Source organism: Tyto alba, unplaced genomic scaffold (assembly GCF_018691265.1).
Source record: "Tyto alba isolate M040663 unplaced genomic scaffold, T.alba_DEE_v4.0 Super-Scaffold_2, whole genome shotgun sequence".
Lineage (NCBI taxonomy): Eukaryota > Metazoa > Chordata > Aves > Strigiformes > Tytonidae > Tyto > Tyto alba.
The window spans coordinates 76798297-76825867 of NW_024881282.1; the positions used below are offsets into that span (position 1 = coordinate 76798297).

At 41.4% G+C, this 27571-nt stretch overlaps 2 protein-coding genes across 4 annotated transcripts; one reads left to right on the plus strand and one right to left on the minus strand.

Moving 5' to 3' along the window:
• PSMC2 (proteasome 26S subunit, ATPase 2) lies at positions 1 to 9215 on the minus strand. Its single transcript, XM_042792991.1, has 12 exons — positions 8888 to 9215; positions 6865 to 6902; positions 5534 to 5615; positions 4377 to 4476; positions 3913 to 4044; positions 3218 to 3290; positions 2978 to 3073; positions 2555 to 2719; positions 1981 to 2068; positions 1015 to 1217; positions 372 to 468; positions 1 to 277 (listed from the first exon to the last, which is right to left on the minus strand). The coding sequence occupies exons 1-12, from the start codon at positions 8955 to 8957 to the stop codon at positions 120 to 122; spliced, it is 1302 nt and encodes a 433-aa protein (XP_042648925.1). The 5' UTR covers positions 8958 to 9215; the 3' UTR covers positions 1 to 119.
• Positions 9151 to 27563, plus strand: DNAJC2 (DnaJ heat shock protein family (Hsp40) member C2). Of its 3 annotated transcripts, none has more exons than XM_032996279.2 (17): positions 9151 to 9451; positions 10193 to 10383; positions 11004 to 11079; positions 13271 to 13369; positions 16171 to 16312; positions 17519 to 17599; positions 18344 to 18409; positions 20164 to 20255; positions 20347 to 20468; positions 21324 to 21473; positions 21755 to 21843; positions 21931 to 22000; positions 23539 to 23723; positions 24994 to 25094; positions 26049 to 26156; positions 26785 to 26939; positions 27442 to 27563. In XM_032996279.2, exons 1-17 carry the CDS (start codon positions 9394 to 9396, stop codon positions 27514 to 27516), a joined length of 1860 nt encoding a protein of 619 aa, XP_032852170.2. In that variant the 5' UTR covers positions 9151 to 9393; the 3' UTR covers positions 27517 to 27563. The 3 variants fall into 3 exon arrangements, with proteins under 3 accessions (XP_032852170.2, XP_032852168.2, XP_032852169.1); XM_032996277.2 differs by having other exon boundaries at positions 9152 to 9451; positions 10282 to 10383; XM_032996278.2 differs by lacking the exon at positions 9151 to 9451 and adding an exon at positions 10130 to 10148 and having other exon boundaries at positions 10282 to 10383.
• Positions 27564 to 27571: the final 8 nt, after the last annotated feature.

Genomic DNA, 27571 nt, shown 5'->3' on the forward strand with positions numbered 1-27571 from the left:
TCCCGTTTGGAATTCTCCATTTATTTTTAGCTTCCAAGACACAGACGTGGATTACTACGCTAGCACTTTTGTTTCACAGAAAGTTTTAACAACAGAAACAGGGAAAACATTCCAAGATATTAGTTGTAGGTCATGTAGCGGGGGGTAGCACTGAATTTCGCGTATGATTTGATGACTTTGTTCACTGCTTCTAAGAAGTCTTTCTCTGTCGCGATTTTTCGGCGTGCTCGGATAGCAAACATGCCTGCCTCCGTGCAGACACTGCGAATCTCAGCACCTTTGAAAGAAAAAGATAAACAAATTCAACACTGACCACCAGGGGAGATGAAGCACACACAAAATTGTTTTAAGAACAACATCATTCAGCTTACCAGTGCTATTGGGACACAGCCGAGCCAGCAGCTCAAATCTGATGTCTCTCTCAACACTCATCGAACGAGCGTGGATCTTGAATATGTGAGTTCGCCCCTGAAAGAAGGGTGAAGGATAGAATTGTTCATGGTGTGAAAGAGGTGATGACTCTAGCATGCAGCTGTCCACATCCAGAGCAAGGGCAAATGGAAAATACATCTTTTATTTGCTGCCAAACTAGTTTCCCATGTCTGGAGTAGCGCAGTTCAGTGTCCACGGTACCGAATTATGAAAAAGAGCTTTACTTTGATGGTAGAAGTATCGCAAGAAATCTCTCTCAAGAGAGCCAAACAAAACACATTCCAACTTAAGAACTACATCACAGATCTGGTTAAATGATTTTTTATCTGTTGAGTCAGGAATATACAGAAACTACAGCTATTTACCATGGTTTCTCAGCCAGGGATGGGATCTGTGCAGTGTGGGAACACCTTTTTGGCACATCTTCAATCCCCCAAATTTCCATGTAGCTTCATGTAAGTGAAGAGTGCTGCTTTCGCTAGTTCTTGTAAACTTCTTCCAGACAATAATGCCCTAACTGAAGAAACACTCTGATACCTCTGATACCAGAACACGCTTAGCTGTGAAAGAAAGCATTCTCACCTCAAGATCAGGCAAGCTAAACTCTATCTTCCTATCCAACCTGCCGGGCCTCATCAGCGCTGGATCCAGAGTATCGGGCCTGTTTGTTGCCATCAGCACTTTGATGTTGCCTCGTGGGTCAAAACCATCCAACTGGTTGATCAGCTCCAGCATCGTACGTTGCACTTCATTGTCACCCCCAGCCCCATCATCGAAACGAGCCCCTGGAGAGAGAAGACACACGTGTTTCACAAAATAAGAGAGGGGCCTTCAGAGCGCAGGGGAGTCACAGCTGCTGCATAGAAGACACCTGGAAAAAATAATTTTAGTTACATACAAGTATTTGTGACGAGTTTAAGAAAGGTGTGAGGGAGTTATTTGGAAATGACACATTTCAAACGAGTGAGCGGCGTTATCTGTCCGTTCTAACCAGCACTGGATCTTCATCCTTAGCACGAAAGGGCCGTCTCCCTGCCCAATGACCGGCCAAGCTGCTGGCATTTATAAATGGAGTTGGTTGGTTGGTTGTTTATTTTGCCTGCCCTTAACCAAAATCCTCCCCTCTCTGACGTGTGTAAAAATGGTTCTACTTTCAAAGGACCTAAATACTTCCTTTAAGAAAAAAAAAAATAATATTTAATTTTCAGGCAGTAATACAGATTTAGTATGTAGTCCAGAAGCTGAAGGGGCTTTAAATTAACAGTGCTTTTTTGCAAACATAATACAGAGATTTTTCACTAAAGTTCAAGTAATCTGGGTGTTTCAAATATGCAAAAATGACTTCTCATCTGTGCTAAGTATGTTCAAGCTATATAAACCACTTCTTGATAGCTGCCCGGGCACAGGACATGATGGTAGGAGTTTTGCTAAACAGGTATTTTGAAGTACATTTCTTGAAATGCAGCAATCCAGATAAAGAATTACAACATGAAAAGAAAACCTGAAAGTCCTCACATGAGATTAGAGCTATAGATACTACAAACATACCTCCAATGGCATCAATTTCATCAAAGAATATAAGACAAGCTTTTTTAGTTCTGGCCATTTCAAAGAGTTCACGAACCATTCGAGCTCCCTGAAAGCAAAAAATCAAGATTTTGTTAAAGATTCAAGGCACATTACAGGAAAACGATCAAAATTAAGTTTTCCACGATTCCAAACACTTCCAGTGATAAAACTCTTTCATTTGTACTCACATATATAATGGAACATTCACAAATTTCAAAGCAATTTATAAAGGAGAGACAAATTACTACGCAAATTCAGAAGTACAGATGAAGTCATTTACCTCGGGGCCAAGCGAAACATAAGTGGCAGAGTTGGGAACAGGATCCTAACCCTGGAGTCCTCCTGAACCGCAGATTAAACTCTGCGCTGCAAAATCTGTTTCATCGATGACAACATCCTTCAGGTTTTATAACTGATTGTCTGATCTGCAGTGATTTGTTCGACATTTCCCCTCCCCCCACCTTGTATCATCCACCACACCCACTAGAGTGTCTGGGCCCCACGACCCGAACTCTGCAAATCACTCCACACTCCATCAAGTATTTGCTCTTACCTCTCCCACATACTTCTGCACCAATTCGGATCCGATCACTCTGATGAAGCAGGCATCAGTCCTGTTAGCAACAGCACGGGCACAAAGTGTTTTGCCTGTACCAGGTGGCCCAAACAGAAGTACTCCTTTGGGAGGCTCAATTCCAAGGTTAACAAATCTTTCAGGCTGTAAAGGTGGGAAACAGAAGGCAAAGTTATGTGCAAGTTAAAGATAATTTGCACATACTCTTTGATGTACGTAAAGAAAATTGTCAATGAAGAGTAATATAAACCATGCTAGGCAGGATTTCACTTGATAAAAATAAACTTCCTTTCACTGAGGTGTTTATATTCAGCTACATTATCTTTTCTTGCTTTTTCAAATGCTAGCAGATGACCTGAATACTTTCAAAATAATCAAAGTTTTGATCTGGAGGTTACTTACATGAAGCAGAGGAGTTTCAACCACCTCTCTCAGCTTTTCAATCTGCTCTTTACAACCACCAACATCACTGTAAGTGACGTCTGGTTTTTCTTCTACCTGCACAACAAAAAGGTGGGTGAGCAGTTACCAGCCTGATGCTGCGTATCTCTCGAGGCTTTCAACAGCTCAGAAGAAAATCCAGCCAAAGTAATCAAAATCACAAGACAAAGCAATGTCACCGTAAGTAAAGGCAGCTCTCACTTGCATCATGGTGACTGTGGGATCAATCTTCGGAGGCAAGGGGATATGGATTTGATACTTGTTTCTGTCCACCCTGGTGAGAAAGCACAAAGACTATTATTTTAGCACTGGTTAATTAAGCTGTCATGCAGAAACAACTCTGTAAATTAAACCTGAATTCTTAAATTGTTCTTTTCTCTGGCGTCAAGACAGCCCAGCCCTGAAAGCTAATAGTCAGATGGGCTAGAAACTGGAATTCTTTCTGCAGAGAAGTTTAAGGTTTCCAAAAATATTAATTTCAAACTATTTTGAAAACTACACTTTGAAATATCCCACAGAGCAAAGTGGCAAAATATTGATTCTAAAAGTAACAGGCTTCACCTCCTTAGCAAACTTCTCCTGTGGCTGCCCTGTGTGTAGCTGTGCAAACTGCCAAAGAGGAAGCAGGCTACGCAGGCTCCCGGAAAGCTGGGACTGCTGGGGCCCAAACTGAAAGGTTTCAGTCCATGACACATGGGTTTTGTCAGAATGACATCAAAATCAGAAGATTCCAGCATAGCTTTTAGGTGAGTGACTGTCTTCCACCAGAAAGACATCAGTGTTATAATTTCAACTACTGCACAAATACAATCATTGTTGACACGTCAAACTAGTGGATCAGATGAGAAAGCTTCAGTCTCCAGGAAAACTCATACGAACACAAAGATTTTGCTTACCCAACTCTCATGCCTTCTTCTATGTCAGTAGGTGCCACCTGGTCACTGAGATCCACCACAAATTTGGCAAACTGCTTGACATTGATAATGTACTTGGGATCCTCGGAGTCTGCATTGATTATCTTTGTACACCTGATACAGAACATACAATTACCACCACCAGGCAGACAAACTAACCAGCCTGCTATTTGTATAAGCATCAAGATGAGGATATTTTCCAAATATACCAAAATAGCTACTGTACTTGTGATTCTGTTATTACAGCATCATGCAATAATTACAGGAATGAGTATGAAGCACGTAACACATCATCAGACATAACAGTTCCTTTTTGATACAATGGTAAAAAGCACTTTCAATATGCACGACACATTAACTTTTTTTAAAACTAAGTCTACACTTAAGCTATAAATCACATTTTTAACACTATGAAGCTCCAATGTGAAGAGGAAGAGTGCACCTACCTCGCAACTTGTAATGGTTGCTCACTTTGGAGCGTTTGCTTATCCGCAGCCAGATCCCAAAGGGCAGGAGGAGCCAGGCCAGTGTCGGATTCCTTGATTCCTACATACAACACAGACAAGCTGAGGAGGAAGCAGATAACTGGCATGTCAACAATCCTTCCCACACCATGAACTTCAGATATACACCTGCAGGAAGCTTTCTGAGATCTCCAGAACATCCACACATCTTTGAGGGACTTCCTAAGAAATAAGTTTCCTGAAGAAATGAGGCCTACACAACCGTGCCAGCTAAACATGAAATACCAGTCTAGCCTTCCTCTAATAAAATTTTGCAGTGTGGAGACAATTACAACCAAGCTTAATAGAGATATCAAGAGAGAAGGGTATTTCTAGAAGTTTCAGAAAGAAGTGAAACTCTGCAAGTGCTTTCACTCAGGCAAAGCTTTAGTGCAAGATATCAGAAGCTAAGAGAGTCACACAGATGAAAAACCTTACAAATCTTCCAGAACAGGGATATAAAAACTACCATCCCCATTATGTATTTGAAAGAATCAAGATTTTTACTGGAAAAGAGAAATTGTGGTTTTCTTGGCAGAACTGAGGGCTACTACAGGATTAGTAACAGCACAGAAAATGTATGTCAGCGAAACAAAAAAAGAAAAATTAGGTAACAAATTAATTTTTATTGAAACTGCCATAACTGATTTTAAACCACCTGATTTTAAACGCTCACTGCTCTGATACACATTTCTTCATTATACAAGGACTGGTACCGCTACTTAATGACAATACCTTGGGTTTTTGCAGTCTATGAAGTTACTTCACTATTCAAGCGCAGCTTGACAAAAATCACAACAAATTCTCTAGTGGCAGAAAGGGGCATTTGTTTCATGCCACCATAATATATAAAAATTACAGTTTTGGATAAAAATATGTTAAACTACAAAATTACATAATCATATGTACAGATTAGCCCTGCCCAATCAAAAAGACCATCAGCTACACAGCAAAAATCTCAGGTTATCAAATAAAGAAATGTATTCTTTTGAGAAAAAGAACAATAATAAACCAATGCAGAAGTTGTTTTAAATCAGCTTCTTAAAACACTCATTTTGGTATATGTGGTTCTTCTATTGAAAGTTAAGAAAGAAAAATACCAGTGAGCTCATTGATTTTCTTAAGTAGCTGTTGGATATCATCTTCTACTTGCTTGATCTGCCTTGAGTAAGTGCTCTGGCCCTGGAAAAGAAATATCATGTAGATTTTGTAACTCAAATTATTTTATGTTTAGAAAAAAATGTCAACAGCTGCTAAGCATCAAGATGTTCAATAGACTGTCTTGGTATAACAGCCAACTATTGATCACATCCAAAAAACAGTGTCAGGTTCCAGTAACAATACTTCTGTTTGCAAAACCAGAGTGCAGCTACACACAACTGACCAAATGCACAAGTGGAAATTTTTCACATTTGTAAACCTGAAGGACTTCTGTTTCTTTTAAACCTGTTCAGCCTTATTTTTTTAAACTATTTTTTTTTCTAAAGCTTATAAAAGACATAGTAAAAATTATATATAGACGGAATTCTGTATATATTATCTGAAAATTATCTGTATGAGTGCTTTAACTACCTTACTCATCCTCTCCATCATCATCCACAGAAGATAGCAGAAAGATCATGGGGCAAATCAGAAGCTAGATTCTTGTCTGTGATAAAATGCTGTACTGTCTTGCCCTGCCTAAAGTGGGCAGATCTGGATCTGGATTTCCTTTATAAGATCTCCTCCATATCAACTTGGCAACAAAGAAGCCACCATAGTGGGCACAAGCCATATTTCAGAGCTTCATAAAGGAGTCTCAGTGTCAACAACATTCAGACTTCCGGCAAATATACCCAAATCCAGACTTACGCTAAGCTGCAAGTTTCCTTTTCTAAAGCTCTTTCACAGACCCACTGTATTTTCTCATGGAGCGGGGAGATTTGCATTTTAAGCCCTATCGTTTGTGGACAACACCTCTCAAGATTACATTTTTTGACATGGTCCATGTGTCGGTCACTAATAGTTTGCTAACGTGATGGCTAAAAACAAATAAATTTGATGGGAGAAGGGCTGTTATTGTTCTTTATAAAGCAAGAAAATTGGTTAGTGAGAAAGCCCTAGTAAAGCCCTAACTGTTAGACCATTATGACAATGAGCTACGAGATACAAAACAAAACCAGAAAAAAAAAAAAAACACAAAAAACCAACAAAACCTTAATTACTTTTAAGCTAACAAAACTACTGGATTCTTTTTAGGGTTGTGGGTTGGGTTTGGGGCTTTCTCATTGGAAAGCAGAAAGGGAGAAAAGATTCCGGCAGGAGAGAAAAGCAGAAGGAGAAGCAGATTTACTAATTACACCCTACGTACACATCCCTCCACTCTTGCATTCAATTCCTAACAGGACTTGCTTTTTTTCTTTAAATACTCCTGTATATGTATGCTACTTACGTATGTTTTCAGCAAGGCAATATCTCCTTCATCCAGAGCTGAAACAAGACAGGAAAGACTTAGCTTCCAATTTTAAAAACAAAACCAGCAGTATTAATTCTGCTTCTAAAAGATGAAAGCATATATTTTAAAGGGATTCTTTTGAGCTCCTGCTTTTTTACTAAATCAAAGCAGAACAAAAAAGTATCAGACATTCAAGAAAAATAAAACAGGGTCTCCAGCTACTCTCTTCAGTCCAAAAACCTGTACCACGCAGAGCTCACAGCAAGCAAAATACTTCAACTTTGCATCACTCAGAGTAGCTTACCAGCATATGACTATAGAGAGAAGGAATTGAAGATATCCAAACTACATCTTTTTAACTTTTTGTTTCTTAACATTTAAGAAAACATCAACAAAAAACTGTCACCACTTTCCACCAGTGATGTCCATCTTCTCAAATGCCTAGTGTGAACAGGAAACAGCAACCAAATCTAGGCTGCTCTCAGTAACAAAAAAAACCACTGTAAACTACTGAAGCAGCCTGGAATCAGTAACGAGTACAATGTCAAGTTTTAATATTGTAAAATGGAAAACATGGGGACGGTCATACTAGAAAAGATAAACAGTCTGGTCCAATATCCCTTCTCCAACAGAAAGGTCTACAAACATTGCAAATACACAGAGCACCATGCATCATGCTTCCTTTTACTTGACTTAAACATGGAATCTAAAAATTATACTTGAGCCTCAGAATTCCCGTATCAGACCAAGCAGCATCAGCTGTGAAATGCATATAAGCTTTTGCAGAGAGTCCCGCAGGACCGCTCCAGTGATCTCTCTCAATTAACTAAGAAAAATATAACTCTCTATTGCTGTCATTCCATAATTACTCCTATATCACCTGACATTTAACAGACCTTTAGCATTCCCTCTTCCCTCCCCCAAAAGCTATCTCTTCTGACCAAACGACAGCCTTTGCCTTAAGCGTCCCTGGCCCTCAGTTTTCTCTTTTTTCATTCCATTGTATCTTTTTTATGATAGAGGGAGCCCAAACCACACAGTACTGAAGATCTGGGTGCAGCGTGTATTATACAGTATTTTAAGAGGATTTTTTTTGTGTTGATCCTTATTTCTTTCCTGATTATTTGTACTAACCCACTGATTTCTGATATGTAGTAAACACTGTTGCTACAATTCAAAAGTCTCTCTTGAGTGGGAACAGTTCAAAGTCCATCACTAATTACATATAGAACTGCTTTTGCTTCCAGATGCATTGTTTTATCTTTACCAACATGAAAATAAAAGGCAAATGAAATTCAAACATGAGGAGCAACTGGTAATTTTCACATTAGGCTGGTATCACCAGAAAAATTTGCCACCTCACTCTCTCCTGCTTCCACTGACTGACTTCTGAAAGCGGCAGCACCCAGGGCTTGACAGACAGTTCTGCAAGACTCCACCACCGAAGGAAAGGAAATTACCATGTTTTATCAGGTCTTTCAACTAATCATTAAACCACAAAAAGCCTTTTGTCTTACGAAGCGCAAATGTAGCCTTTTAGGGGCCTTTTATAAGAGAACTTTAGGGAGCCTCGGGAAGAGGGAGGCCACAGGGATCCGGGCTGCAGCGGCCGGCGGCCCCCCCACTGCGCCGGGACGGAGCTGCCGCCCGCCCCCGACCGGCCCCTCACCGCCCCCCCAGCCGCCAGCAGACTCCGCGGACCCGACCTCCCTCAGTTTCCCCTCAGAATTTTGAAAAAGCGCAATGCTGTTTACGCTTAACACCGCTGCCTTCCCCCCCACACCCCGCCGGGCCTGCAGCCGCGGGATCGCGCGTTAGACGGAGTTTTAAGTCTTCAGCAACCCCCCGGCCGAACTCTCGCCGCTCCCGATACCGAAATGGCCGCCGCTGCCCCGCGCTTGAGGCGGCTCGGGGAGCTTCCCCGCCATGGAGACGGGCACCCCGCACCCGGGCGGGGAGCGCTGCCTGCCCCACCGCCCGCTGCCGTGCTAACGGCCGGCGGGCCCGCGGCGCCCCTCACCGCGGATGGGTTTATCCTCCTTCTCCTCCTCCTTGGTCTTCCTCTGGTCAGCTCCCAGGTAGTCCGGCATCGCGGCTGCCCGGCCCGCCGCGTGACGCAGCACCGCCGGGGCTTCCGGCCGCGCCGGGGGGACACCAGAGGCGGGTGCACCGGGCGGGCCGCGCCCCGCGCCACCGGCATCTCCTTCCCCTCCGGTACCGCCGCGGCAGCCGGCCAAGCGGCCTACGCCGCGCCGGTGAAGCCCGGCAGCTCGGGCTGCCGGCGGGCCCGGCCGCGTCTCGCCGCGGATGCGGAGAGGCGGCGCGGCGTGAGGTCGACGCGGCGAGGCGAGGCGAAGCGAAGGGGCCGGGGCTCGCCGGGCCGCTTACCCCGCCGCACGCCGCCGCCGCCCCGGAAGCGCTCTGCGGGCGCCTCCATGCGCCGGCTCCCGGCAACCGGCGAGGCGAGGCCAGCGGGGCCCGGCGCCCAGGCCCGAGGCTCGCCCAGGCCCGCCGCCCGCCGCCGCCATGCTGCGGGGGGCGCAGGAGGGGCAGGCCACGGCCGTCACCAGGCCGCTGTCTGCCGGTACGTACCGCCGGCCCGGGGAGCGGGGGGCGGGAGCGGCCCGGCTGCGGGGCCGGGGCGGGGGTTGGGGGCACCAGGGCGCTGCTGCCGGCGTGTCCCGCCGCCGGCCGGGGCGCGGGGCACCCCGCGGGGGCTGCTGGCGGGCCCGGGGCTCCCCCTGGTCCGGGCGAGCGCGTGTGCCGGGGCGGGGGGGGGGGGGGAACCCTCCCCCCACGCACCTGCTCAGGCGCTGGAGTTGGAAACCGTGCTGTTTCTGTTTCTGAAGAACTCTCCTGCTTGTTTTACTGCAACTCTGCCCTCGCCGCGCGTTGCGTCTGCCTCGGTTCCCATTTCGAGTCAGTGTGTGAGCAACAAGTCTGGCGTCGCTGCCAGAGGGAGTGGCCTGCACAAGGGGGAGCGGGAAGGCAGGGCAGATCAGTCCACACTGAATAGTTCTTCCGCAGTTATCTCCTCTATTACCGAAGCAATGGAAATATTACGTGCCATTTAACGTGTGCGCTCCCTTAACTTGAAAGCACCTTTCAAGATTTGAGAACCCAGTGAAGTGTTTCAAGATACTGATAGGCACGTGTGATGGTTCTTGCCATCTTTTAAGCAGTCTGATGACTTTAGAGTGAACTAGAAGGCTTGGCAATCTGTAGCCTTGTGTGATGCAGTACTTTTATGGGCTTTAATTTAAAAAAGAAAAAAAAAAAAGGTAAACTATAGAAGGTGAAGTTGCTTTTATGTTTTTGCTTATAGCATCAGTACTCTGTCAAGTGGAACCTGTGGGAAGATGGTTTGAAGCATTTATTAAGAGGAGAAACATAAATGTTTCTGCCTCTTTCCAGGAGCTAGAAGATGAGAAGGAACTTTCTGAAGAATCAGGGGATGAAGAATTGCAGCTTGAAGAATTTCCTATGTTAAAAACCCTCGATCCAAAGGACTGGAAGGTATTCGGTTGATATAGCTTAGTGTTAATTATTTTTGCTGGAAATCTCCTGTCAAAGTTATCTGCCACTCCCAGCTGCTAAAGATTGCCTTCCTTCTCCCCTCCCACCCCTATCTGAATTGGTTTGTGTCCTTTAGTGTTATATCTGGGCTTGTATTTTCCACACATAACCAGTTGATAAGGGCAAACTCAAGCACACTCAGCATAAGATCTTAGTCTTGAACTGTTGCTTTTAATTCTGCTGTGTGTAGGCAATAAAAGTCTCTATTTCCCCTGTTACTGTCTCCCTTATTCTGGAATTGTGTTATCAATCTTAAAGACACCAATTCAATTTTCCAATTATTGAATTTTCTGGGATTCAGTGCTTTGATCCAATTTAGATTAAGCTACTAAAATTTCTGTAACAGTGGCTTAATTTATTGATATTTGGTTATTCAATAATTATAGCCTTTACAACAATTGTTCTTTTTCTAATATTTATTGAGAGAGGGAAGAATTCTGCCTCTTGCTTTTAAAAGATGGGGAGAATAACTGGTTTTCTTTATGTGTTGTGGCTTTTTAGGTTGCATTTATCAGTGTTTATTAGGGTTCTTTTTTTTTTTTTTTTTTTTTTGTCCTCAGAATCAAGACCATTATGCAGTTCTTGGGCTAGGAAATATACGATACAGGGCTACCCAGAAACAAATCAAAGCAGCTCGTAAGTACCTTTCCTGAATAAGCACACCTTTCAGATGCACACAGTTGTTTTCTTTGTGAAGATACATACATGTCACAGGCCTAAAAATGCCTGCTCTTTGATTTACGTTGCTTACCAGCCTTCCAGATTCACATCAGAGCTCAAAAATCCACAGGCCTAAAGCTAGGGAACTCAAAAATTTCACCGAGTTCACATCAGCTTTCTTGCCTATGTATATTTTTTTTGTCAACAAGCTAGAGAATATAACTGCACATTTCTGCATTTTTGAGTCTGCAGCCAGGCTCAGTGAAAGGCAGAGAAATACAACTAGCCCTGCCCGATGTATTTCAATAGGTTGGTACCTTGAAGTCCCCTTACAGCAGTTAGCTGCCACGTTAATGCTAGTGAATGTTTAAGAAGTATGCTGCTGTTATTTTTCTGCTTAGACTGAGCATTGCATGGCAATGGAGCAGTAGGTCTTGAATTTTCAGATATTCAAGTGACTAAAAGTTACTTAGGCCACTGAGAAACTTGGTTTTGCTCTTCTTTCATCGTTTTACCATGTGAAAACAGTAGAATTCCTGTGGCCAGATCTCTGGGATATTACCAAGCTGGTAAAAATACAGTCTTGTGAGGTTATGTTTCCTTGGCATTTTGTGTAAGTGAACAATAAAACTTGGAAGTGCCAGCGCGCTGCTAAATGATACCATGGGCCCGTATATTAAATCACGACATGATTCAGAAGGGCATGCAGGTGCTTGGGGGTATTTTATGGTACTTGCATGTGAAGGAACAGTATGTTGGGCTTCAGAACTTTTTTTCCTAGAAAGCAGTGTGACCAAGAGTTGCCTTTGCAAAAAGGCTGCAAGTAGGGTGCAAGTATTTAGTGGAGGAAAATTTAAAAGTACCCTGAAGGTTGTTCAGTAGCCTGTATGGAATAAACTGATGGTTTTGTGAATTGATCTTGCAAGCAATTGTCTGTATAACTGTACTGGTATGAGTAGAATCACAGTCCCCAGTGAAACCATGGGTGAAGATTAAGTTACTCCCAAATGAAAATGGGTAGAAATTACCAAATTACCAGCTGGCACAGGAAATTAGGTTGCCTCAGGTACATGTTATTTAGCAGCATCACTGTAGCGCATGTGCTAATATAGCAGCATAGAGCAACACCTCTTCTGGTGACAATTGATGGTTTCACTAATCTTGTTAAGCAAGAACTGGGGCATCTCTCTTGTTTGGACCTTAACAGCACTCAGTTATTACATGGTGGTATAGAGATATGTCTTTTTTACCAATATATACTGTGCTTTCCTATTTTTAACAAGGATTCTGGTTTGTCTCTCAAAAGGCAGGTTGCTGTACCTACTTGCATGGTATCCTCTCTCTGGTATTTTATAGTGAGCCAAGAAGGTACATTTCATATTGTATGGTAATATGGCTAGTTCTTTTGGCAAAGAAGTCGGTTTATAATCTGGTTTTACTGTTTAAACACTAACACAACCTCGGTAGCATCTTTAGTAGGTACTCCATGCGTGTTAGTTATATCTGAGGATTTAAGGCCTCAGCAGAGAGATGACCACAAAGTCTTGTCTGTGTACTTGATGTTATCCATGGGAAGCACAACAGTCTTCATGGGCTCGCGCCTGTAATTTCCTTGCTAAATTTCATCTTGGATTGTGTTCAGAACTTGAATAAAGGGATAGAATACAATTTTTATTTTTTTCTGAACTACTTTGCTTTTCATTAGAAATAACAACTAAAATTACATTAATTATTTTTCTTTATTTTTGCAATATGCTTGCACAGGGACTTGTACAATTAAGGTCCTGAAACTGCATTATGCTTTTTGAAGCTAACTGTACACTTAGTTACTGAAGCACTTTGTTATGCATAATATTAGAATAAGTCCCAGAAAGTCAGTACTAATACAGCTGGTGAAGGTGGAAGAGAGTTTCTGAGTTGTGATCATTTTGCATCCCAGCAAAGATGAAATAATTTTAGTTCTGACAATAGTGTTAAATCAGAGAAAGTTCATTAACTCATATCTGTGTTCTTACCGATGTTTTCCGGGGTTTGTTTTTGGGCTTGGTTTTTTTTAAAGTATCTAATTAGAGAAATGTCAGTTGGAATTATTGTATTACTTTGTAGCTTGTGAGAAATAAACTGTTGGTGATGAAGCATTTCTAAATGTCATGCATCTATTTGCTAGATAAATCCATGGTTTTGAAACATCATCCAGACAAGCGAAAAGCTGCAGGGGAACAGATAGGAGAAGGTGATAATGATTATTTTACGTGCATAACTAAAGGTAAGCAATTGATCTCTCTTATTAGATACACTCTCAATCTACTTGATAAATCAAAACTTATTTGTAGTGCTCTATTAAGCTTTTAAAGAATTGTCAATTACTAAAAAGACAGCGAAGTTCTCATTCTGTTTTAGAAAACAGCCTCAGTAAATCAAGATCCTACTAATCCAACTTCCCCCCTGGGTAGAAGCAGTACAGGAGTGCAACTGGTGGGCGTTCCTCAGCCATGCTGCTGGGTGACAAAATGTGAAGCCTTGTAGCAGCAATGATGAACCATTAGAGGTGGCCACACCCTGGGATGAACTGGTGTGCTCTGAAGTAATTCCCCTAGGACACCAACAGCAATTGGAAAATCTGAATTCTAATGTGCTTACTCTGCCAACGGAGCATCTGTTGATTTTATGTAGGATATCAGCTTCTTCAGCTGCTCTTTTTTGCCTGCAGATGACTGAAGGAACTCAACTGAATAACATTTCCCTTCTTGCCTGTAGTGACCTAGAACACCACTGCTGGCCAATTCTAGAACCATCAGGAGTGTTGTAGGTGTACGATTTAAGCCTCTAGAAATGCTTTGGAGTTTAGCCTCTTTGTTTATTTTAAACTTTTCTATTTTTGACTCAGGAAGGCAGGAACAGGGGGAAATATTGGAATTCATGTATTCTAAACTTTCTTGAGTGTCTTCTTACAATAATAATTAAAATGTTGGGTGACATGCTAGACAAGCTAATGATGTTTTCAGCTGCCATTAGAGTTATCAGAAGAAAAAAGTTGCCAAAGTAAACTTTTTTTCCACGGTTGCAATCCTGTCAGAAACTGGCAGATACTTATTATAAGAAGAACCTGCCCTTGAATTCAGGAATATGTTCTGTGTTCTACATGCAAGGAGCAAAACATGTTTCCCCTGACTACTTACGTTATAAGTTTAAGAATAAGCAGAAAGGAAAGCACAAAGTGTCATGGAGGAAGAGTAATGCTTCCAGGGAGCACCTTGTAGGAAAGAAATGCAGTGGTAGGGAAGGGGAATCTGGAGTAGGAGCAAGTGGTAATGGGATGGAGAGAAGAAACTTGGAAAGGCAGGAGTACATAGGTGGGATTCAGAGCTGGGTCTGACAAAAAAGTGAGTGGGAGATAGAGTGCCAGGGGAACTTAATATGTGGGAGTAGAATTGGGGATCTACAGGGAAGGGACATAGTTTAAGTGGAAGAGGAACCAATGGATGTGCACAGAATTTCTTGCATCAGGAAAATGGTACGAGGGTTATTGAAGCTCCTAGCTTGCAATTTAGAGGATAATTGGGGTCATTTGGAGTGTTGGCAGAGGGAGGTCCCTTCCCAGATGGGAAGGGAAGACTGGCAGGCAGCAGCTCACTGGCGGTCCCTTGCATTTCTTCCCCTCCTTGTTAACATTTGCAGTGAGATCAGTTTTTAGAACCACAGAGCACCAAGGTCTCCCCCAGCTTATCACCATCTAGATCTGACCATCCCGGTGCAGTGGTCTCTGTCCAGAGATGCAGTTGGAGAAGCCCGTGAATGATCACAACGCAAATTGGATTCCTTTGACGACTTTTCACTGTTATTGAGAAATAGTGGGTATTGTAGAACTCACAAAGTAATTTCACACTTTCTTGAGAGAAAACAAGAGTTTACTGAAGCTACAGAGTGTGATTTCCAGGTTATAAGATTCAGTAATATGATGGTCCCCAACTGCAGGACTGTAAGAACAGGAAAACTGGGAGCACGTGCGTGTTTTGGCTAGTATCTATGTGGCATTCCATACACTTTACAAGTGTCCTGGTTTTGGCCGAGATAGAGTTTTCTTCCTAGTAGCTGGTAGAGTGCTGTGTTTTGGATTTGGAATGAGAATAATGTTGGTAACACACTGATGTTTTAGTTGCTGCTGATCAGCGCTTACACTAAGTCAAGGACTTTTCAGCTTCTCATGCTGCCCTGCCAGCGAGGAGGCTGGGGGTGCGCAGGCAGCTGGGAGGGGGCACAGCCAGGACAGCTGACCCAAACTGGCCAAAGGGATCTTCTGTACCCTACGGCATCATGCTGAGCAATAAAATGGGGGAACTGGCTGGGGGGGTGGTGGCCCGCTGCTCGGGGACTGGCTGGGCATCGGTCAGTGGGTGGTGAGCAGTTGCATTGTGCATCACTTGTTTCGTATATTCTCTTACAATAATTACTATTTTCTCTTCCTTTTCTGGCCTATTAAACTGTCTTTATCTCAACCCACGAGTTTTACCTTTTTTCCGATTCTCTCCCCGGTCCCACTGCAGGGAGTTGAGTGAACAGCTGTGTGGTGTTTAGCTGCTGGTGGGGTTCAGCCACACCACCAAGTCTCAGTACAACTTCATCATGAGCTGCAAAAGTTCTAATTAGTGGCTCCTGTTCTTGCCAGTTCTGACATCATGTTAACTCAGGGACTGCTTTTACTCCGTGCCTGTCTTAGAGTGTTTTGTCAATTTATCTGCAAGGATCTGGTGTAGGATAAAAGCCTAAAAATGTCACACCCAAACTCCCAGGGTCTGAAATTATTTCAAGTATAATCTGGTTTGTTACATCGTAATGGTTAAATGTGTTGTTTTTCATAAACATTTCCCTCCTGCTTAATTTAACAGGAGCTGACAGCAATGCTGTTTGGTGTCACCAAAATAATTAAATATCAAGCTGTAGAGAATGATAGATTAAACACAGATCTGAGAGCATCTTTTTAAACATTTAGAACCTTTCTGTAACATTCCCACCTTGTGGGGAAGACTCATGTTGGTCTCATGTTTTATGTCTGGTAACTTTTTTCAGCTTATGAAATACTATCTGATCCTGTGAAACGACGAGCATTTAACAGCATAGATCCTACTTTTGATAACTCTGTACCTTCCAAAAGTGAAGCAAAAGAAAACTTCTTTGAAGTTTTTTCACCAGTTTTTGAAAGAAATGCCAGGTAAGCTGTGTCGGACTGCCTTTGCTGTTACTAGAGAATCAGCATTTGCAAGCTCTTCTGGCACTTTGTTTGTAACAGGTGCGGTTTTAAGGGATGCTGGGAGATGCATTAATTTGCTAGAAATGTAATACAAGTAAAATAGTGCATTCTCTATTATGTCATTTTAAAATAAACTGAACTGTCACACTGGTGGCATTGAGTGACCCATGAGATTAAAAAAAAAAAAAAAGTCTGTTCTCAGCTCCATATTACTTACTGTCCTTTTTGTACAACACATTGTTTCATCTTAAAATTATTTACTATACAAAGTGTGTGTATGCTACTGACTAAAAATTCCTTTTTTTATGATTTTCTTATGAGGCTGAGACATTAACAGAAGACAGTAGTTATGTTCACAATTTATCTGGTTAAAAGAAGATAAATGTAACTATCAGTATTTGGTGGTTCTCTCTTAAGGTGTGTGACTTTTTTTCTGTATTTGATTCATGCTTGCCAATTAACTTTGTATTAAGGCTGTCACAACAGAAGTCTGTTTCACCTTTTACCTGTATGAAAAAAAAAAAAAAAAAAAGTGTTTTATTGTGCGAGGCACCTTACAACACGTTCTGAGCAATCTGTTGATTATTTAAAGTATATTTATTGAATCTTTTATCAAGTATTCCAGAGATTAAGACCTGGATCTGTGGTTGGATTCGTTGTTCCCTTCTCTGCTTGGAAATGGATGCTGTGTCATGGAATAACAAATTGTAGAGCCTATGGAAGATTTCCCTCTTTGTAGGGGAAAAAATGGAATGGAGGCAGGACATGCATTATTCCCTCCTACCCCATCAGAATATGTGGGAAACTTCCTGTAGCTTACCACAGAGCTGAGTTACTCACAGAGCACCTTCTGCCCACTTTCTGTAAGCTTCTCTACTAGGAGAATGTGTGTGGAGAATTGAATACCTACAAAGATAGCTTGTGCTCTATCAAGTTTCCTTGTAGGCACACCAAACTCAGGCAGGAGTTTGCTTTTCTGGGGGAATTCCCCCCAAAAGGCCCAATCTGGAGAATGTTTAGAAGGAACTCTCTTGTTTTATTCCTCTTTCCTGGTGTGTTGGGGGGAGAGAGCCTCTGATTTGGTATTTTGATTCTGTACTTAACACATGCCATGTTACAAAGTAAGATTTTATATATTCTTTCTTGAATATATCCATTTCTTTTCAGGTGGTCAAATAAGAAAAATGTTCCTAAACTTGGGGACATGAACTCATCATTTGAAGAGGTAGATGCATTCTATTCATTTTGGTAAGTTAGCCGGTACCTCAGTTTCTAGTGACAGTATTCGACGTGTGATCTAAAGGGCTTGCAGACCCTGTTGTATGTAGGTTGTTGGCTGTAATCTGTTCTAACCTACTGTCACAAAATTACCCCACAGCTGTTGGTGCCTTCCACAAACCGAGCTGGCTTTCTCCTAGCTAATGCACCCACGTAAATTCACAGTTACAACAGGAGCCTCAGACAGTTTTCTGCCCTCAGTGGATGTGAAGCAAGTTGACCCACAAATTAGAATTGGGGTTCATATCACCTAATTTGTGTTTTTAGCAGGGGTGTCTACTAGGTATTTAAGCTCTTCTAGTTAAGGGAGGTCTGTCTAGTGCAGTAAAGTCAGCAGAGTTTGTGGCTTGCCTTATCTGCTAAATATGGGTGCTTATATAAAGATTAATTTATCTCTGAACTCCACAGGCTGCATTATATCTCCACTGCCTATAATGGGAACTCAGACAACTGCACTGTAGGTAGAGTTGGTGAGACATCCCATCCTAAAATACACCGTTCTACAGTACAGCTAGATGTAAATAATTACTTTCAATAGCATCTTGTGTTTTGACTTAACACAGTTTGACTTAATCACTATTGCACTGTAGGTGCGGTATAATTGTAAATTATGTATTATAAATTGTAAATAACAGCAACATTGCATACAAAAACCTAATAGAAAAAAGGTAGATTATTTGTAATAGTTCTGCTGGCTTTATTTATTTCCTTTAGGTATAATTTTGATTCCTGGAGAGAGTTTTCCTATTTAGATGAAGAAGAAAAAGAAAAAGCAGAATGGTATGTAAGTAAAAATAAATTTGACAGGAGACTGAGAGGTTGATACAGCAAGATTTTCCAACTTTCTATTAGACTGGAAGTCATAGCAAGAAAGGTAGCTGAACTAAGACTGAATTTCACTCTCCCAGCTTAGTCATGGACTTTATTTAACTGGTCTGACTCTGGGCTTCTCTTTGTCTTACTTGTGTAATTTAAATAGTTCTTGCTTGCATCAGAGAGGTGTTTCTGAGGTGCTTTGAAATATGTATTCATTTAAGTCCAGACTTGCAGTTCCAGCAAGTCCCACAGGTTGACTCTGGAGCCAGAACGAAGTGGCTGAGTAAGCAGGTATCATTTCTCTCTCCAATTCTTTATTAAAGTGTGCTGAGACAAGTGAGACTTTCTAGAATTTAGAGAGATTAGTTCTGATGGGCGGATGCTAATAAAAATCGTGTATTTGTTGATGTAGTGATAGCTGCTGAATTACTTGGATCATGTTGCCATTGGAAAATACATTCTATTTTTATCCTTCCTACAGTTATTAACATAGAATGTTCAAGTTAAGAGCACCAAATCATTTAGTCTAACACATATTTCACAGGATGTAACCTTTTACTTGGTCATCCTTGTAAAACCATAACTTGCATTGTATAAATCTCTTCTTCCAAGTTTGAACAAAAATCAATTTTGTAGTTAGACTCAGTGGTTAGCTTGCTTTGTGGCTAAAAACTGACGTAGTTAGGCTGTACTAGGCATTTTTTCCTCTTAGGCCTTTTCCTGCTATTAAATTTTCTGATGCTGTCTGGACCCAACGTTCTCTCTCCTGTGGAGATTCTGTGAAGGCACTGCAATGAATTCTGTATCACGTGTATTTTTGATATATTACACAAATTAATTTCTAGGCTTCTCATTGGAAGGCTTGAATTATTTGCCATAGCTCTTTTTTGTGCTTATTCCTGTCAGTAGTGACCTTTTAAAAAATGTTTAGACAGATGGTATATAGTATGCCGTACTTGAGAGAACTGTGTTTCGGCTTCTGTTCAGGTGGTCATGATTCTTTGTTATTGCTTCTTGCCAAAGGCGATGTTGCTTATGTTTTAAGCCTTCTATCTACTTGTAGTAGTCTCCTACTCTTGTTATGGGGATTGTTTTCTTTAAAGTGTATTGTTCTGTGGTTGGTTGTGTGGATGAGGATATAGACCCGCACCAAAAATTTGCCTCTTTCTTGACAGCACTGACAAATATTTTCAGATTTTTTTTTTTCAGTCAGCCAATTATTAATCTGTTTAACATGAGTTGTATTTTACTGGAGTGAATCCACCATCGTTTTACTAGAGTGTCACAGTACTTCATAGAAAGTATTCTTTCTGTGCAGATTGATTTGCTTGACATGATTTATGTTCTGTAAAATTGAGATAATCACCATTGATTATATTGCTGCTCTTGAAACTGTATACCAGCATTTCAGTTGTTTTGCTTGGGTTTAATGTTAGATCAACAAGTGGATTGCATTTTGGAAACCAAGTCCATGATCTCATTCCTTGCAATGACAGACAAGCAGCTTGTTTTGTCAGGTCTATGTAATTGTGTAAATGCTTAGCATTTTTGACAGGAGCTTGGGGCCTGGAAGATAATATTTTGAAGTCTATTTCTGAAGCATTCAGATAAGAGCATCTGTGTGGGGAAACATTTTTTTAAAAAGTTTGTTGATGAATTTCTGACAGACTGACACTGTAGGGTATTAGCACTGAACTAACTATGCTTTCCCTTTTTAGTCGAGATGAAAGGAGGTGGATTGAAAAGCAGAACAGAGCTGCCAGAGCATTGAGAAAAAAAGAAGAAATGAACAGAATTAGGACACTTGTTGGTGAGTATGGTTTTTTAAAGACAGATTTGTTAACTAGCAGTGGAAATCTCCTGTGTTTCTTTTGTACATGATACATCTTTTCTTCTGCCAGACAATGCATACAGCTGTGATCCCAGGATAAAGAAATTTAAGGAGGAAGAGAAGGCAAAGAAAGAAGCAGAGAAGAAAGCAAAGGTAGAAGCAAAACGAAAAGAACAGGAGGCAAAAGAAAAAGTAAGTTAACTACTATATGTGGGTTGAAAAGCCCTGCTTCATTCACACCTGATCCACTGCTCCAGCTTCTAGATGTGTTAGAAAGCTTCTGTTAAAATTATATTGGGGTCTAAAGATGTCTTGCCTTTCATCCCTGTGCAACAGGCAGTGCAAGACTGATAAGCCTTTTGAGAATGAGAAGAAAACAAGGAGCACAGATCTGAAACAAAAAACTTCTAAAATTGAGTTCTGTTGTTGCATACACTTCCTCTGGTTGAGGCAGTTGTTAAGTTCTGTGGCCTACTTTCTTTTTTCAGCAAATGGATACAGCCACTTGCCTTGTGCATATGGTCTGTGAATGGTTGATTGGTGTGAAAATCTTTGAGGTAACATAACATGATTAGTACTAACAGCTTGGAAAAGACAGCTCTGAAAACAGTACCAGGAATGAAAGGAAACTGTAAGGTGCTAAAAAGTGACTTAAAAGACAATACTGGAGCACTGGAAGATACTATATTAATAATGATGCAGGAGAAATGTTGAACCACTGCATTTTTCCAGGCTTATACTCTTGGGGCAGGATAGAAAATTTCATATGGCTTTGTATCTTCATTGTTAAGGAATCAAGGAAGTCAGGATTTATAAACTAGGGGTCCTCATACTGAGTATTTGAGTTGATGAACTTGTACCAGTTGGCATTACCTCCCTCAAAATTCTTGGAAAACCAAACATTAAAGTATTGATGTATTTAAAAAAAAAAAAAAAAACAAAACACCAAAACCAGAAACAGCATATTTTACTATTGAATGACTGAATGACCCTATAACAGTGTGATTTTGTTGAGGTTTTCTGTTTGTTTTTTCCTTTTGATTGCAGCAAAGACAAGCAGAATTAGAAGCAGCACGGTTAGCAAAAGAAAAGGAGGAAGAAGAAGTTAGACAACAAGCACTAGTGGCAAAAAAGGAAAAAGAGATACAGAAAAAAGCAATCAAGAAAGAAAGGCAAAAACTGAGAACGACATGCAAGGTATTTAAGTATTATTATAGTGAAATTACCGTTTGCTTAGATGAGACTCTGTCACATGCCTACTTGTTCTTATGGCAGAAAAGATGGGTACAGAAAGTGGGTTTACTAAAAAGCAAAACACTAAAACACATACTTATCATACAGTTTTGAGTTATGAGTAAAGCTGACCAAATAGGTCAAAACACAGCAGTGGCTGAAGAATGCTGTGTATTAAGCCTTTGTCTGAAGGAACAGGACAATAAAGTTCAAGAACTTTGTAGAACATGTATTTCTGCTTCCAGAACTGGAATTACTTTTCTGATAATGAGGCAGATTGTGTTAAAATGATGGAGGAGGTGGAAAAGCTTTGTGATCGTCTTGAGCTAGCAAGGTAAGTCTTTCCTGCTGCTGATTTCTGCTCGTTTTGATACCCATCTTTCTACTAGCTATCTGTTGTAACTTAATAATTTATTTTTAGTCTGCAATGCTTGAATGAAGCACTTACATCCACAACAAGGGAAGGAGGAAAGGCGGCTGTAGTAAAACAGGTAATTATGCTGAGTGTCAAATCAAAATAACAGAATAATTTGATTTGTGAAATCTACGTGACTGAATGGAAGTAAGATAGAACATAGCTGCTGTGGAATCCTGCCCATTAAACACAAAGACCTGAGTTTCAGAGTCCCCAAGCAGACTTGACCTCTGCTCCATTTTACATAGTGCAGTTCATGGCTGGTGAAATAACCTGGGCCAGCTGAGAGAGAAATATGTGTGTTTAATTAGTAAAGGACACAACCCCCACCGTTTGTACAGGATACAGAAACAGTAGAAGCATTTAACTTTGCCCAACAATGGGTAGTGATTACCTAGAGGGGAAGGAGGGCAGCCTTAACCTAATCTATTATGCAAGAAAAACCTGGGGCTAGATCCACAAAAGGACTTAACTGCTGCAGGCTGTGGGCACTGAAAGGGCCAGTGGTTTGGATACCAAAGTATGGTAAAAGCAAGACACTTGTGATCAAGACTTACAAAACTTGGCAAGAATCTGCTTAAACTTGGCAGCAGGGAAAAGCCATTTGGACTAATAAGGCTGAACCTACATCCTGCAGAAAGAATAAGGTGCTTTCTCTCATCTGCTCTGGATTCACAGCTGTGAACTTTCTTTCCTGGTGGGGAAGTTGATCTGTCCTCATCCCTGGGTCAGGTTTACTTGTCAGACAACTTAAGACTCAAATCCCTCTTGATCTGCAGGGGACTCAATCCAAACTCCCAGTCTCCAGGAGAGTGTTCCAAACACAGAACAGCGACCTTTCTGTACCTCTTAAAACTGTTTCACTTCTGCACTAATAAAAACTATCTATCAGATAACTTTCCTTTTGCCAGGAAGATTTTATTATGAGATAGACAGCGAGAAACCTATTTTGAGCAACCTGCCAGCAGGCATAAGTGCATAGCTTTTTTAATATTGGTAAGACTGGACTGGGCATACTCAGATATGTTAAAGGTATGTCACAACACAGTCTCGAGATGCGATTACAGCTCAGAAAAATTTGTGATGGATAACTTAAGTTCTGCTGAATTGCTTGATGACAAAACTACACGTGGCCATCTAACCCTGAGCAAGCACTTAACTAAAATCTGGGTTGTTGCAGTTAATGCTAATTTGGTACAACCATAGTAACAGAGAACTTCTGACATAACCAGGCTTAGGAAGCAGTTAGGTTGGAAGATTTGGGAATCGTATTCAACGTGGATGTTTAACTGCTGTCACTAGTCACTTTAGGTGCTTAATACTTTTGTGGATCTCTCCCTGTAAGTCGGGTGTTAGCCTGGACATTCACACTAGATTCAGAAGTTTTGCCTTAATCCTGGAAGTGTTCATTTAATTTCCTAGTGAACTTGTGATGGATTCCTCTTGTGGCTCCTACTCTGGGATGGCCAAGTTTACGCATGAGATGGAGGGAAATAATACTGGAGCAGATATACATAAGGAAATGGAGGAGTTTAATGTACAGAACAGAAACTAAGAGGGGTTTGTGTCACTGTAAAATGTAAAAACAAATAATGCTTGTTTACAATCCTTCAGATAGAAGAAATAAATGAACAAATAAGGCGAGAAAAAGAAGAGGCAGAAGCTCGTATGCGCCAAGCAACAAAGAGTTCAGAAAAGTCAACCACTGGTGGTGGAGGGGGAAGCAAAAATTGGCCAGAAGATGATTTACAGTTGTTAATTAAAGCTGTGAACCTCTTCCCAGCAGGGACTAACTCAAGGTACTTCTTGGGTTTGGTGTTAAAAGCTCTACTAACAATTTTTAATTAAATAACAACCATAATACAACTTCTGTTTTCAGACCATTCAAAGTATGATGTCAGCATAAGGACTCCCTAAACTTTCTCCTTTTCCTTGACTGTTGAGCAGCCTGTGGTTTGTCTTCCCTTAGAACCATGCTCAACGTGTCACTGGAGTTAGCTCTGGCCTGGTATCTTGTTTCCCCCCAGACTTGGGCTTCTGTCCATCAGCAAGACTGTGCCGAGGTGTATTGTTGCACAAGGCTTACTACAGGGCAGGCTGCAGTCATTAAAGCGAACAACAAAATCTGAGCAGTGACTGTGATGCAGCTGGGTAGGAATACAAGTGAGCATGCTACTGCCGGTAGCTCCACAGTGAACGTGAGGCTGGTTTCTCTTCTACACAGTAGGAGGAAAATAGAGAGATAAGTGCCCCAGTTCTCTGTAGGATAGAGCCAGGGGAAAAGGGAAAGCTGGGATTCACAGAAAGCAGCGCTGGCAGTCGGCTTACTAATATGCATCAAGAATAGGTGCATGCCTTAAATCCTGTTCTTTCCCAGGAGTGAAATGCCTTCTTCCACTTAAGATTTACAGACTTGAAGTCTCCCATTACAGGATCTGGATGCTTACTTTTTAAACCCAAGCTGCCCTACTCTTTATGGAGATGATACCAGTACCTGTTTCTCCGCTGCAGCTCAGCAGTTGAGTACTCATTGAGTACAGAGGCCTAGATACAATCCTCCTGTCTGATCAGGTGCAAATATTCCCTTCCATTTTCTAAGCATGCACTAGGAATAATTTTGGGACTAGGGCTATTCCTGCTCTCTCCTGTTGAAGCCCCTTTATCTGATGTTTAGTTATTCTGGGGGCAGCGGACACAGGGTAACTTCTCAGCCCTTTCAGTATAGCCTGCAGTATTCAATCTCAGAGGTGTTTAGTGAATTCAGGAAAGCAAGAGTTGAGCAGAGTTTTGAGGATTAGAGGTTTCCACTTACACACCTACATTCTACCTCACCCTTTTTTTCTGTACTGGAAGCCAAGAAGTTCACCCAAGATTGAATTCTCAAGGAAAACATCTGCATGTAGTGACTGAAAGCTTTCCAGAATAGTTACTGTGAGAGTTTATATGTATTTAAGTATGATTAAACTTACTTAGAAGTTGATATAAATGTGTACAGGAGCTTGACCATAGCTTGTATGAGGATAAGGTCTTATGTAATATGCTGGTTTATGTTTTCTGTTCTTGCCATAGGTGGGAAGTTATTGCCAATTACATGAACTTGCACTCTACTACTGGAATAAAACGAACAGCAAAAGATGTCATCAATAAAGCAAAGAGCCTCCAAAAGCTTGGTATCTATATTACCTTATCTTTGTATTAGGATGGTCTGCATGCTTCTATACAGCTTGATTTTCTTTGAATTACATTGTGTTTCTATTATGAGAAAATCCTTTGTATATCCTCAGAAAAATGTAGTTCAGATGGAAGATTGAGAGGAGCATTTATATGATTCAGTTTTTTCAGCCTAATGGCTACTGTGTAAGTAACCATGTTATAAGGGACTCTCAGGAGTTCTCTTAATCTAACTCGATGCACAGATGTCTAGGCCACGTGCATTGCCTAGGCTCCTCTACACTCGGAGAGACACAAATAGGCCTCTGAGAAAGCTCTCCACAAAGGAGGGAATTAACAAACAAATGGAGTTGATGAAGCTTTAAAGAGATGGGTGAGATTCAAGACCAGAGCAAGACACCTAAATTAATGTGGCTCATCTCCTCTTGTGGTAAATGGGGCCTAGAGAGCTCTGGAACATGTTCTCAAGGAAAATCAAAACATTCCACTATAGAAGAAAAAACCCAAAGTTTTCAAGAAGTTTTTCCATTCCAAACCATGTATCTGCACAAGGAGGACATAGATTTTCCCAGTGTTCCTGCCCCTCTGACACGCTTGTACTCTGGTTAATATGTGAGCTTCATGCCCCAGCCCTAACTTGAGAGAAGAATCCCTCGTGATTTTGCTGAAGTTGCAGGTTCAGACAAGTTTATACAGAGAAAGTACTCATCTGAGCAATATAAAGCAGGATAGGGGGGTGGAAAGACTGAAACTTTTAGCAAAGTTTATTGGACCCTGAAAGACTTATTTAATATTTACCAACCTCTTTACCATAATTTTAAAGGAAGTAGGAATTAGGTTTTTTGATTATAAGATTATTAGTTTACAGTAATCTGCCACACAATGTTTTTCTTACTATATCTGGCTTTCATTTTGTTGCAATAAGTATTCTGTTCAATGTCTGTTGCTCATAGACCCTCACCAAAAAGATGACATAAACAAGAAAGCATTTGACAAATTTAAAAAAGAACATGGTGTGGTGCCTCAGATGGACAGTGCTGCCCCCTCGGAACGATTTGAAGGTAAAGGTGAACAGGGAGCCCTTCTCGCAGAGTTCTCTCCCCTGTGCATCTTCGTAAGAAAGTAATCCAGACCTTTCTTAAGACTTGCTTACAAACTTATAAATTTAAGTAGCAACTAAGTGATGCAGGCTCTGTTACTGGATTTCAGAGTTTCTGGTACACACAGTACAGACCACAGTTAACTAGTGACAGCTTGAAATGCATCCTGGTGAGGCAAACAGGTTAGGTCTGATGCTGAGATTATCCGTTCCTCAGAGGGCGCTACATTTTCAAGTAAGAATAGGCCTGAGGGGGGATGCACTTGAGATCCAGGATCATCCTACAGCTAAGTTTTGGTCTTCTGTTAAACCCCAAACACCTCCCATCAGATTTTCCAGACACTTGCAGGAGGCTGTTTCCTTACTAAGTGTTTCTTAGCGAATGCAAAAGCATTGCTGTCCTAACGCTGTGGCTTCACAGGGCAGTTACAGTGATCTAACACCCAGCTGACAAGGAATGCTGTGACCTTCTCTAGCTTCTCTGTGCTTTATTTAAAGATCCCAAGGGCCACTCGTTCAGTTAGTTTCAGGGTTGGTTATTTTGGATTTTTTTTTATTTCAGTTTTAGTCATTTTTGCATTTAAAAACAGGATCACCTTTAGATTCATCCCCTTGGACTACAGAAGAACAAAAGCTTTTAGAACAAGCATTGAAGACTTACCCGGTAAATACTCCCGAAAGATGGGAGAAAATAGCAGCAGCTGTTCCAGGCCGGTCAAAAAAAGACTGCATGAAGCGATATAAGGTAAGGCACCGCAGCTCCTGCCAGGATTGTAATTCACCTGGGTCTTGTTAGAATCGGGTCTTGCTAGAATCCTTTGCTTTTACTGTTGCTTTCCCTACCCCAGACAGTATCTGCCAACAGCAAACTAGCACAAGATGGAGAAACTTTGGTGTTTTTTTGGTAACTCACTGCTCTTTTGGAGTGAAAGTAGTGGCTCTGGAAACTGGGATGGAAAGTCTGTCTCATTAAATCTGTCTTACAGTTTGACAGCAAGCTCTTGTAGATGGTAAAATCTTATCCCTAGCCTTTTGTAGGTAAAGTTCCTGCTACAGGGGAAGCAGATGAGCACTGAGTTTCCATTAATTTATTTGTTTCTAAGAGAAACAGTTTTAAGGTATCAAACTATCGAGATTCCTCACTAGGCTGAGAGCTAGAGTGTTTCAGGCTGAATAGATGTTATCTGTGTTGTGGTTTTGAACACTACAAGTTCCACATTTAGACGGGTTTTTTTCCAACTCTCCAGGAACTCGTTGAAATGGTCAAGGCAAAGAAAGCTGCTCAAGAACAAGTGATGAATGCTACTAAAGTCAAGAAATGACTCTTACTGACAATCCTTTGTTTTATAATAAAAATGCAAATACTGTACATGTTCT